Source organism: Panulirus ornatus, chromosome 42 (assembly GCF_036320965.1).
Source record: "Panulirus ornatus isolate Po-2019 chromosome 42, ASM3632096v1, whole genome shotgun sequence".
NCBI classification, from domain to species: domain Eukaryota; kingdom Metazoa; phylum Arthropoda; class Malacostraca; order Decapoda; family Palinuridae; genus Panulirus; species Panulirus ornatus.
This window is the reverse complement of record NC_092265.1, coordinates 18,082,497-18,096,418: the sequence shown is the minus strand read 5'-3', so window position 1 is coordinate 18,096,418 and position 13,922 is coordinate 18,082,497. Positions and strand designations below refer to the sequence as shown.

At 43.2% G+C, this 13,922-nt stretch overlaps 1 protein-coding gene across 1 annotated transcript in view; it reads left to right on the top strand.

Moving 5' to 3' along the window:
• LOC139762009 (organic cation transporter protein-like) overlaps nt 1–13,922 on the top strand; it is a 153,480-nt gene that overhangs the window by 118,800 nt on the left and 20,758 nt on the right. The window contains exon 9 of the mRNA XM_071686791.1: nt 410–489. Within this exon, the coding sequence (XP_071542892.1) occupies nt 410–489 (80 nt within the window). The remainder of the gene's footprint in view (nt 1–409; nt 490–13,922) is intronic.

The following is a 13,922-nucleotide window of genomic DNA, read 5'->3' as shown; positions in this document are numbered from 1 at the left end:
AGGATGGGGAAGGGGACACTAACCCACTGGGGAGGTTGGGGAAGGGGGACACTGTAACCCACTGGGGAAGGCTGGGGAAGGAGCACACTACAATCCACTGGGGAAGGTTGGGGAAGGGGGACATTATAACCCGCTGGGGAAGGTTGGGGAAGGCAGAGACTATAACCCACAGGGGAAGGTGGGGGAAGGGGGACACTATAACCCACAGGGGAAGGTGGGGGAAGGGGGACACTATAACCCACCGGGGAAGGTGTAGGAAAGGGGGACACGAGAGCCCTACAACACACAACACAGACATATCTTCCTAAAAGACCAATTGATATGAATCATTGCAACATAGGTATAAACATTGCTGCACAGAGTGTTCACCATGTTCATATGTTGATATTAACATTACTTACTTACGAAGGTTGGGTCGCCGACTGAACCTGTGTGTACTGTTCATCATCTGTGGCGTTGCCTGTCTGCTCATAATGGCGGTTCCCAAAGGTAAGGTTTTTAACTTTTGTTGGGAAAGTGTTATCTGTTGAAGGTCAGGTGGTATCTGTTGTTATTGTGAGTTGACTATGGTTGTTGTGGGTCAGGTTACAATGGTTGAAGGTTAGTTTGTAATCGTTGTAGGATAAGAATTTGCTACTGCAAAGACTGAAAGAAAAATTAGAAGAAACTGCTAATAAGTCTAGATATGCTGTCGTATTCAAGTTTATGTGCATTAGGGAAAACGTGCTTCCAGCGAATACTCCTCCTCGAAGGCTCAGACTGGGGTGTCTAAATGTACGTGGATGTAACCAAAATGAGAAAAAAAGGAGAGTTAGGTAGTATGTTTGAAGAAAGGAACTTACATGTTTTGGCTCGAAGTGAAACGAAGCTCAAGGGTAAAGGGGAGGAGTGGTTTGGGAATGTTTTGGAAGTAAAGTCAGGGGTTGGTGAGAGGACAAGAGCAAGGGAAGGAGTAGCACTATTCCTGAAACAGGAGTGGTAGGAGTATGTGATAGTGTAAGAAAGTAATCTCTAGACTGATATGGGTAAAACTGAAAGAGGATGGAGAGAGATGGGTGATTATTGATGCATATGCCCCTGGGCATGAGAAGAAAGATCATGAGAGGCAAGTGTTTTGGGAGCAGTTGAGTGAGAGTCTTAGTAGTTTTGATGCACGAGACCAGGTTATAGTGATGGGTGATTTGAATGCAAGGGTGAGTAATGTGGCAGTTGAGGGAATAATTGGTGTAAATGGAGTGTTCAGTGTTGTAAATGGAAATGGTGAAAAGCTTGTAGATTTGTGTGCTGAAAAAGGACTGGTGACTGGGAATACCTGGTTTAAAAAGAGAGATATACATAAGTATACGTATGTAGGTAGGAGAGATGGCCAGAGAGCGTTATTGGATTATGTGTTAATTGATAGGCGTGCGAAAGAGAGACTTTTGGAAGTTAATGTGCTGAAAGGTGCAACTGGAGGGATGTCTGATCATTATCTTGTGGAGGTGAAGGTGAAGATTTGTAGAGGTTTTCAGAAAAGAAGAGAGAATGTTGGGGTGAAGAGAGTGGTGAGAGTAAGTGAGCCTGGGAAGGAGACTTGTGTGGGGAAGTACCAGGAGAGACTGAGTGCAGAATGGAAAAAGGTGAGAGCAAAGGAAGTAAGGGGAGTAGGGGAGAAATGGAATGTATTTAGGGAAGCAGTGATGGCTTGCGCAAAAGATGCTTGTGGCATGAGAAGCGTAGAAGTTGGGCAGATTAGAAAGGGTAGTGAGTGGTGGGATGAAGAATTAAGATTATTAGTGAAAGAGAAGAGAGAGGCATTTGGACGAGTTTTCCAGAGAAATGGTGCAAATGACTGGGAGATGTATAAAAGAAAGAGGTAATAGGGCAAGGGAAAGGTGCAAGAGGTGAAAAAGAGGGCAAATTAGAGTTGGGGTGAGAGAGTATCATTAAATTATAAGGACAATAAAAAGATGTTTTGGAAGAAGGTAAATAAAGTGCATAAGACAAGAGAACAAATGGGAACATTGGTGAAGGGGGCTAATAGGGAGGAGATAACAAGTAGTAGTGATGTGAGAAGGAGATGGAGTGAGTATTTTGAAGGTTTGTTGAATGTGTTTGATGAAACAGTGGTAGATATACGGTGTTTTGGTCCAGGTTTTGTGCGGAGTGAGAGGGCTAGGGAGAATGATTTGGTAAACAGAGAAGAGGTAGTAAAAGCTTTGCGAAAGATGAAAGCTGGCAAGGCACCGGGTTTAAGTGGTATTGCAGTGTAATTCATTAAAAAAGGGGGTGACTGTGATGTTGACTGGTTGCTTAGGATATTTAATGTATGTATGACTCATGGTGAGGTGCTTGAGGATTGGCGGGATGCATGCATAGTGCCACTGTACAAAGGCAAAGGGGATAAAAGTGTGTTCTCAAATTACAGAGTATAAGTTTGTTGAGTATTCCTGGGAAATGATATGGGAGGGTACTGATTGAGAGGGTGAAGGCATATACAGAGCATCAGATTGGGGAAGAGCAGTGTGGTTTCAGAAGTGATAGAGTATGTGTGGATCAGTTGTTTGCTTTGAAGAATGTATGTGAGAAATACTTAGAAAAGCAAATGGATTTGTATGTAGCATATGTAGCCATACGATAGAGTTGATAGAGATGCTCCGTGGAAGGTATTATGAATATATGGTGCGGGAGGCAAGTTTTCAGAAGCAGTGAAAAGTCTTTATTGAGGATGTAAGACATGTGTACGAGTAGGAAGAGAGGAAAGTGATTGGTTCTCAGTGAATGTTGGTTTGCGGCAGGGGTGCGTGATGTCTCCATGGTTCTTTAATAAGTTTATGGATGGGGTTGTTAGGGAAGTGAATGTAAGAGTTTTGGAAAGAGGGGCAAGTATGCAGTCTGTTGTGGATGAGAGAGCTTGGGAAGTGAATCAGTTATTGTTCGCTGATGACACAGCGCTGGTGGCTGATTCGGGTGAGAAACTGCAGAAGCTGGTGACTGAGTTTGGTAAGGTGTGTGAAAGAAGAAAGCTGAGAGTAAATGTGAGTTATAGCAAGGACATTAGGTACAGAATAGGTTGAGGGACAAGTCAATTGGGAGGTAAGTTTGAATGGAGAAAAACTGGAGGAAGTGAAGTGTTTTAGATATCTGGGAGTGGATTTGGCAGCGGATGGAACCATGGAAGCGGAAGTGAGTCACAGGGTGGAGGAGGGGGCGAAAGTTCTAGGAGCGTTGAAGAAAGTGTGGAAGGCTAGAACATTATCTCTGAAAGCAAAAATGGGTATGTTTGAAGGAATAGTGGTTCCAACAATGTTATATGGTTGCGAGGCGTGGGGTATAGATAGAGTTGTGCGGAGGAGGGTGGATGTGTTGGAAATGAGATGTTTGAGGACAATATGTGGTGTGATGTGGTTTGATCGAGTAAGTAGTGAAAGGGTAAGAGAGATGTGTGGTAATAAAAAGAGTGTGGTTGAGAGAGCAGAAGAGGTGTTTTGAAATGGTTTCGTCACATGGAGAGAATGAGTGAGGAAAGATTGACAAAGAGGATATATATGTCACAGGTGAAGGGAACGAGAAGTGGGAGACAAAACTGGAAGTGGAAAGATGGAGTGAAAAAGATTATGAGCGATCGGGCCCTGAACATGCAGGAGGGTGAAAGGCGTGCAAGGAATAGAGTGAATTGGAAGAATGTGGTATACCGGGGTAGACGTGCTGTTAATGGATTGAACCAGGGCATGTGAAGCGTCTGGGGTAAAGCATGGAAAGTTTTGTGGGGCCTAGATGTAAAAAGGGAGCTGTGGTTTCGGTGCATTATACATGACAGTTAGAGATTGAGCGTGAACGAATGTGGACTTTGTTGTCTTTTCCTAGCGCTACCTCGAGCGCATGCGGGGGGAGGGGATTGTCATTTTATGTGTGGCGGGGCGGCGACGAGAGCGAATAAAGTCAGCAAGTATGAATTATGTACATGTGTATATATGTATATGTCTATATATATATATATATATATATATATATATATATATATATATATATATATATATATATATATATATACATATATATATCATTTTGCTTTGTCGCTGTCTCCCGCGTTAGCGAAGTAGCGCAAGGAAACAGACGAAAGATTGGCCCAACCCACCCACATACACATGCATATACGTACACGTCCACACACGCAAATATACATACCTATACATCTCAACGTATACATATATATACATACACAGACATATACATATATACACATGTACATAATTCATACTGTCTGCCTTTATTCATTCCCATCGCCACCCCACCACACATGAAATAACAGCCCCCTCCCCACTCATGTGCGCGAGGTAGCGCTAGGAAAAGACAAGGAAGGCCACATTCGTTCACACTCAGTCTCTAGCTGTCGTGTATAATGCAGTGAAACCACAGCTCCCTTTCCACATCCAGGCCCCACAGAACTTTCCATGGTTTACCCCAGACGCTTCACACGCCCTGGTTCAATCCATTGACAGCACGTCCACCCCGGTATACCACATCGTTCCAATTCACTCTATTCTTCGCACGCCTTTCACCGCATGTTCAGGCCCCGATCACTCAAAATCTTTTTCACTCCATCTTTCCACCTCCAATTTGGTCTCCCACTTCTCCTCGTTCCCTCCACCTATGACACATATATCCTCTAAGTCAATCGTTCCTCACTCATTCTCTCCATGTGACCAAACCATTTCAAAACACCCTCTTCTGCTCTCTCAACCACACTCTTTTTATTTCCACACATCTCTCTTACCCTTACGTTACTTACTCGATCAAACCACCTGACACCAAATACTGTTCTCAAACCTCTCATTTCCAGCACATCCACCCTCTTCCGCACAACCCTATCTATAGCCCACACCTCCCAACCATATAATATTGTTGGAACTACTATGCCTTCAAACATACCCATTGTTGCTTTCCGAGATAATGTTCTCGACTTCCTCACATTCTTCAACGCTCCTAGAACTTTCGCCCCCTCCCCCACCCTATGATTCACTTCCGCTTCCATGGTTCCATCCGCTGCCAAGTCCACTCCCAGATATCTAAAACACTTCACTTCCTCCAGTTTTTCTCCATTCAAACTTACCTCCCAGTTGACTTGTCCCTCTACCCTACTGTACCTAATATCCTTGCTTTAATTCACATCTACTCTCAGCTTTCTTCTTTCACACACTTTACTACACTCAGTCACCATTTTCTGCAGTTTCTTACACGAATCAGCCACCAGCGATGTATCATCAGTGAACAACAACTGACTCACTTCCCAAGCTCTCTCATCCACAACAGACTGCATACTTGCCCCTCTTTCCAAAACTCTTGCATTCACCTCCCTAACAACCCCATCCATAAACAAATTAAACAACCATAGAGACATCACACACCCCGGCCGCAAACCAAAATTCACTGAGAACCAATCACTTTCCTCTCAAGCATTACATCCTCGATAAAAACTTTTCACTGCTTCTAACAACTTGCCTCCCACACCATGTATTCTTAATACCTTCCACAAAGCATCTCTGTCAACTCTATCATATGCCTTCTCCAGATCCATAAATGCTACATAGAAATCCATTTGCCCTCTATTTCTCCTCTTGCACCTTTCTCTTCACCTCCTGCCTCTTTCTTTTATACATCCCCCAGTCATTTGCATTATTTCCCTTCAAAACTCGTCCAAATGCCTCTCTCTTCTGCTTCACGAATAATCTTACTTCTTCATCCCACCACTCACTACCCTTTCTAATCTGCCCACCTCACACGCTTCTCATGCCACAAACATCTTTTGCGCAAGCCATCACTGCTTCCCTAAATAAATCCCATTCCTCCCCCATTCCCCTTACGTTATTCCTGTGGATAGGAGAGAAAGAATACTTCCCACGTGTTCCCTGCGTGTCGTAAAAGGCGACTAAAAGGGAAGGGAGCGAGGGGCTGGAAATCCTCTCCTCTCGTTTTTAGTTTTCCAAAAGAAGGAACAGAGGAGGGGGCCAAGTAAGGATATTTCCTTAAAGGCTCAGTCCTCTGTTCTTAACGCTACCTCGCTAAAGCAGGAAATGGTGAATAGTATGTATATATATATATATATATATATATATATATATATATATATATATATATATATATATATATATATATATATTTTTTTTTTTTTATACTTTGTCGCTGTCTCCCGCGTTTGCGAGGTAGCGCAAGGAAACAGACAAAAGAAATGGCCCAACCCCCCCCCATACACATGAATATACATACGTCCACACACGCAAATATGCATACCTAAACAGCTTTCCATGGTTTACCCCAGACGCTTCACATGCCTTGATTCAATCCACTGACAGCACGTCAACCCCGGTATACCACATCGCTCCAATTCACTCTATTCCTTGCCATCCTTTCACCCTCCTGCATGTCAGGCCCCGATCACACAAAATCTTTTTCACTCCATCTTTCCACCTCCAATTTGGTCTCCCTCTTCTCCTTGCTCCCTCCACCTCCGACACATATATCCTCTTGGTCAATCTTTCCTCACTCATCCTCTCCATGTGCCCAAACCACTGCAAAACACCCTCTTCTGCTCTCTCAACCACGCTCTTTTTATTTCCACGCATCTCTCTTACCCTTACGTTACTCACTCGATCAAACCACCTCACACCACACATTGTCCTCAAACATCTCATTTCCAGCACATCCATCCTCCTGCGCACAACTCTATCCATAGCCCACGCCTCGCAACCATACAACATTGTTGGAACCACTATTCCTTCAAACATACCCATTTTTGCTTTCCGAGATAATGTTCTCGACTTCCACACATTCTTCAAGGCCCCCAGAATTTTCGCCCCCTCCCCCACCCTATGATCCACTTCCGCTTCCATGGTTCCATCCGCTGCCAGATCCACTCCCAGATATCTAAAACACTTCACTTCCTCCAGTTTTTCTCCATTCAAACTCACCTCCCAATTGACTTGACCCTCAACCCTACTGTACCTAATAACCTTGCTCTTATTCACATTTACTCTTAACTTTCTTCTTCCACACACTTTACCAAACTCAGTCACCAGCTTCTGCAGTTTCTCACATGAATCAGCCACCAGCGCTGTATCATCAGCGAACAACAACTGACTCACTTCCCAAGCTCTCTCATCCCCAACAGATTTCATACTTGCCCCTCTTTCCAAAACTCTTGCATTTACCTCCCTAACAACCCCATCCATAAACAAATTAAACAACCATGGAGACATCACACACCCCTGCCGCAAACCTACATTCACTGAGAACCAATCACTTTCCTCTCTTCCTACACGTACACATGCCTTACATCCTCGATAAAAACTTTTCACTGCTTCTAACAACTTTCCTCCCACACCATATATTCTTAATACCTTCCACAGAGCATCTCTATCAACTCTATCATATGCCTTCTCCAGATCCATAAATGCTACATACAAATCCATTTGCTTTTCTAAGTATTTCTCACATACATTCTTCAAAGCAAACACCTGATCCACACATCCTCTACCACTTCTGAAACCACACTGCTCTTCCCCAATCTGATGCTCCGTACATGCCTTCACCCTCTCAATCAATACCCTCCCATATAATTTACCAGGAATACTCAACATATATATATATATATATATATATTATCCCTGAGGATAGGGGAGAAAGAATACTTCCCACGTTTTCCCTGCGTGTCGTAGAAGGCGACTAAAAGGGAAGGGAGCGGGGGGCTGGAAATCCTCCCCTCTCGTTTTCTTTTTTCTTTCTTTTTTAATTTTCCAAAAGAAGGAACAGAGAAGGGGGCCAGGTGAGGATATTCCCTCAAAGGCCCAGTCCTCTGTTCTTAACGCTACCTCGCTATCGCGGGAAATGGCGAATAGTATGAAAATATATATATATATATATATATATATATATATATATATATATATATATATATATATATATATATATATATATATCTTTTGTGTGAATAAATTGTACATTTCCTTTTCCATAGCCAGAGGTTGAACCATTATGTGACATTCATTTTTTTCATTCATTTCAAGCTAAAAGTTTGTTTTCTAAATTGTTTCTTACATTTTTCATATGTATATATATGTATGTGTGTGTGTGTGTGTGCATGTGCGTATGTGTGTGTATGTGTGTGTGTGTGTATATGTATATATATATGTATATTATCCCTGGGGATAGGGGTGAAAGAATACTTCCCACGTATTCCTCGCGTGTCGTAGAAAGCGACTAGAGGGGACGGGAGCGGGGGGCCGGAAATCCTCCCCTCCTTGTATTAACTTTCTAAAATGGGAAACAGAAGAAGGAGTCACGCGGGGAGTGATCATCCTCCTCGAAGGCTCAGAGTGGGGTGCCTAAATGTGTGTGGATGTAACCAAGATGTGAAAAAAGGAGAGATAGGTAGTATGTTTGAGGAAAGGAACCTGGATGTTTTGGCTCTGAGTGAAACGAAGCTCAAGGGTAAAGGGGAAGAGTGGTTTGGAAATGTCTGGGGAGTGAAGTCAGGGGTTAGTGAGAGGACAAGAGCAAGGGAAGGAGTAGCAATACTCCTGAAACAGGAGTTGTGGGAGTATGTGATAGAATGTAAGAAAGTAAATTCTCGATTAATATGGGTAAAATTGAAAGTTGATGGAGAGAGGTGGGTGATTATTGGTGCATATGCACCTGGGCATGAGAAGAAAGATCATGAGAGGCAAGTGTTTTGGGAGCAGCTGAATGAGTGTGTTAGCGGTTTTGATGCACGAGACCGGGTTATAGTGATGGGTGATTTGAATGCAAAGGTGAGTAATGTGGCAGTTGAGGGAATAATTGGTATGCATGGGGTGTTCAGTGTTGTAAATGGAAATGGTGAAGAGCTTGTAGATTTATGTGCTGAAAAAGGACTGATGATTGGGAATACCTGGTTTAAAAAGCGAGATATACATAAGTATACTTATGTAAGTAGGAGAGATGGCCAGAGAGCGTTATTGGATTACGTGTTAATTGACAGGCGTGCGAAAGAGAGACTTTTGGATGTTAATGTGCTGAGAGGTGCAACTGGAGGGATGTCTGATCATTATCTTGTGGAGGCTAAGGTGAAGATTAGTATGGGTTTTCAGAAAAGAGGAGTGAATGTTGGGGTGAAGAAGGTGGTGAGAGTAAGTGAGCTTGGGAAGGAGACCTGTGTGGGGAAGTACCAGGAGAGACTGTGTACAGAATGGAAAAAGGTGAGAACAATGGAAGTAAGGGGAGTGGGGGAGGAATGGGATGTATTTAGGGAATCAGTGATGGATTGCGCAAAAGATGCTTGTGGCATGAGAAGAGTGGGAGGTGGGCTGTTTAGAAAGGGTAGTGAGTGGTGGGATGAAGAAGTAAGAGTATTAGTGAAAGAGAAGAGAGAGGCATTTGGACGATTTTTGCAGGGAAAAAATGCAATTGAGTGGGAGAAGTATAAAAGAAAGAGACAGGAGGTCAAGAGAAAGGTGCAAGAGGTGAAAAAAAGGGCAAATGAGAGTTGGGGTGAGAGACTATCAGTAAATTTTAGGGAGAATAAAAAGATGTTCTGGAAGGAGGTAAATAGGGTGCGTAAGACAAGGGAGCAAATGGGAACTTCAGTGAAGGGCGTAAATGGGGAGGTGATAACAAGTAGTGGTGATGTGAGAAGGAGATGGAATGAGTATTTTGAAGGTTTGTTGAATGTGTCTGATGACAGAGTGGCAGATATAGGGTGTTTTGGTCGAGGTGGTGTGCAAAGTGAGAGGGTTAGGGAAAATGATTTGGTAAACAGAGAAGAGGTAGTAAAAGCTTTGCGGAAGATGAAAGCCGGCAAGGCAGCAGGATTGGATGGTATTGCAGTGGAATTTATTAAAAAAGGGGGTGACTGTATTGTTGACTGGTTGGTAAGGTTATTTAATGTATGTATGACTCATGGTGAGGTGCCTGAGGATTGGCGGAATGCGTGCATAGTGCCATTGTACAAAGGCAAAGGGGATAAGAGTGAGTGCTCAAATTACAGAGGTATAAGTTTGTTGAGTATTCCTGGTAAATTATATGGGAGGGTATTGATTGAGAGGGTGAAGGCATGTACAGAGCATCAGATTGGGGAAGAGCAGTGCGGTTTCAGAAGTGGTAGAGGATGTGTGGATCAGGTGTTTGCTTTGAAGAATGTATGTGAGAAATACTTAGAAAAGCAAATGGATTTGTATGTAGCATTTATGGATCTGGAGAAGGCATATGATAGAGTTGATAGAGATGCTCTGTGGAAGGTATTAAGAATATATGGTGTGGGAGGCAAGTTGTTAGAAGCAGTGAAAAGTTTTTATCGAGGATGTAAGGCATGTGTACGTGTAGGAAGAGAGGAAAGTGATTGGTTCTCAGTGAATGTAGGTTTGCGGCAGGGGTGTGTGATGTCTCCATGGTTGTTTAATTTGTTTATGGATGGGGTTGTTAGGGAGGTAAATGCAAGAGTCCTGGAAAGAGGGGCAAGTATGAAGTCTGTTGGGGATGAGAGAGCTTGGGAAGTGAGTCAGTTGTTGTTCGCTGATGATACAGCGCTGGTGGCTGATTCATGTGAGAAACTGCAGAAGCTGGTGACTGAGTTTGGTAAAGTGTGTGGAAGAAGAAAGTTAAGAGTAAATGTGAATAAGAGCAAGGTTATTAGGTACAGTAGGGTTGAGGGTCAAGTCAATTGGGAGGTGAGTTTGAATGGAGAAAAACTGGAGGAAGTGAAGTGTTTTAGATATCTGGGAGTGGATCTGTCAGCGGATGGAACCATGGAAGCGGAAGTGGATCATAGGGTGGGGGAGGGGGCGAAAATTTTGGGAGCCTTGAAAAATGTGTGGAAGTCGAGAACATTATCTCGGAAAGCAAAAATGGGTATGTTTGAAGGAATAGTGGTTCCAACAATGCTGTATGGTTGCGAGGCGTGGGCTATGGATAGAGTTGTGCGCAGGAGGATGGATGTGCTGGAAATGAGATGTTTGAGGACAATGTGTGGTGTGAGGTGGTTTGATCGAGTAAGTAACGTAAGGGTAAGAGAGATGTGTGGAAATAAAAAGAGCGTGGTTGAGAGAGCAGAAGAGGGTGTTTTGAAATGGTTTGGGCACATGGAGAGAATGAGTGAGGAAAGATTGACCAAGAGGATATATGTGTCGGAGGTGGAGGGAACGAGGAGAAGAGGGAGACCAAATTGGAGGTGGAAAGATGGAGTGAAAAAGATTTTGTGTGATCGGGGCCTGAACATGCAGGAGGGTGAAAGGAGGGCAAGGAATAGAGTGAATTGGAGCGATGTGGTATACAGGGGTTGACGTGCTGTCAGTGGATTGAATCAAGGCATGTGAAGCGTCTGGGGTAAACCATGGAAAGTTTTGTGGGGCCTAGATGTAAAAAGGGAGCTGTGGTTTTCGGTGCATTAACAAACAGTTAGAGATTGAGCGTGAACGAATGTGGACTTTGTTGTCTTTTCCTAGCGCTACCTCGAGCGCATGCGGGGGGAGGGGATTGTCATTTTATGTGTGGCTGGGGCGCGACGAGAGCGAATAAAGTCACAAGTATGAATTATGTACATGTGTATATATGTATATGTATATATATATATAATATATATATATATATAATATATATAATATATATAATATATATATAATATATATATATACATATATATATCATTTTGCTTTGTCGCTGTCTCCCGCGTTTGCGAGGTAGCGCAAGGAAACAGACGAAAGATTGGCCCAACCCACCCACATACACATGCATAAAACAACAACGTCCACACACGCAAATATACATACCTATACATCTCACCGTATACATATATATACATACACAGACATATACATATATACACATGTACATAATTCATACTGTCTGCCTTTATTCATTCCCATCGCCACCCCACCACACATGAAATAACAGCCCCCTCTCCCCACTCATTGTTTCTCGAGGTAGCCGCTAGGAAAAGACAAGGAAGGCCACATTCGTTCACACTCAGTCTCTAGCTGTCGTGTATAATGCAGTGAAACCACAGCTCCCTTTCCACATCCAGGCCCCACAGAACTTTCCATGGTTTACCCCAGACGCTTCACACGCCCTGGTTTCAATCCATACCAGCACTTCCAACCCGGTATACCACAATCGTTCCAATTCACTCTAACATCGCACAGCCTTTCACCGCATGTTCTGGCCCCGATCACTCAAAATCTTTTTCACTCCATCTTTCCACCTCCAATTTGGTCTCCCACTTCTCCTCGTTCCCTCCACCTATGACACATATATCCTCTAAGTCAATCGTTCCTACTCATTCTCTCCATGTGCCCAAACCATTTCAAAACACCCTCTTCTGCTCTCTCAACCACACTCTTTTTATTTCCACACATCTCTCTTACCCTTACGTTACTTACTCGATCAAACCACCTGACACCAAATACCGTTCTCAAACATCTCATTTCCAGCACATCCACCCTCTCCCACAACCCTATCTATAGCCCACACCTCCCCAACCATAAATATTGTATGGAACTACTATGCCTTCAAACATACCCATTGTTGCTTTCCGAGATAATGTTCTCGACTTCCTCACATTCTTCAACGCTCCTAGAACTTTCGCCCCCTCCCCCACCCTATGATTCACAGTTCCGCTTCCATGGTTCCATTCGCTGCCACGTCCACTCCCAGATATCTAAAACACTTCACTTCCTCCAGTTTTTCTCCATTCAAACTTACCTCCCAGTTGACTTGTCCCTCTACCCTACTGTACCTAATATCCTTGCTTTAATTCACATCTACTCTCAGCTTTCTTCTTTCACACACTTTACTACACTCAGTCACCTATTTTCTGCAGTTTCTTACACGAATCAGCCACCAGCGATGTATCATCAGTGAACAACAACTGACTCACTTCCCAAGCTCTCTCATCCACAACAGACTGCATACTTGCCCCTCTTTCCAAAACTCTTGCATTCACCTCCCTAACAACCCCATCCATAAACAAATTAAACAACCATGGAGACATCACACACCCCGGCCGCAAACCAAAATTCACTGAGAACCAATCACTTTCCTCTCAAGCATTACATCCTCGATAAAAACTTTTCACTGCTTCTAACAACTTGCCTCCCACAACCATTATTCTTAATACCTTCCACAAAGCATCTCTGTCAACTCTATCATATGCCTTCTCCAGATCCATAAATGCTACATACAAATCAATTTGCCCTCTATTTCTCCTCTTGCACCTTTCTCTTCACATCCTGCCTCTTTCTTTTTATAAATCCCCCAGTCATTTGCATTATTTCCCTTCACAACTCGTCCAAATGCCTCTCTCTTCTGCTTCACGAATAATCTTACTTCTTCATCCCACCACTCCACTACCCCTTCTAATCTGCCCACCTTCACACGCTTCTTCATCCACAAACATCTTTTGCGCAAGCCATCACTGCTTACCTATAATAAATCCATTCCTCCCCCATTCTCCTTACGTTATTCCTGTGGATAGGAGAGAAAGAATACTTCCCACGTTTTTCCCTGCGTGTCGTAGAAGGCGACTAAAAGGGAAGGGAGCGAGGGGCTGGAAATCCTCTCCTCTCGTTTTTAGTTTTCCAAAAGAAGGAACAGAGGAGGGGGCCAATAAGGATATTTCACTTAAAGGCTCAGTCCTCTGTTCTTAACGCTACCTCGCTAAAGCAGGAAATGGTGAATAGTATGTATATATATATATATATATATTATATATATATATATATATATATATATATATATATAATATATATATATATTTTTTTTTTTTATACTTTGTCGCTGTCTCCCGCGTTTGCGAGGTAGCGCAAGGAAACAGACGAAAGATTGGCCCAACCCACCCACATACACATGCATAATACTACACGTCCACACACGCAAATATGCATACCTAAACAGCTTTCCATGGTTTACCCCAGACG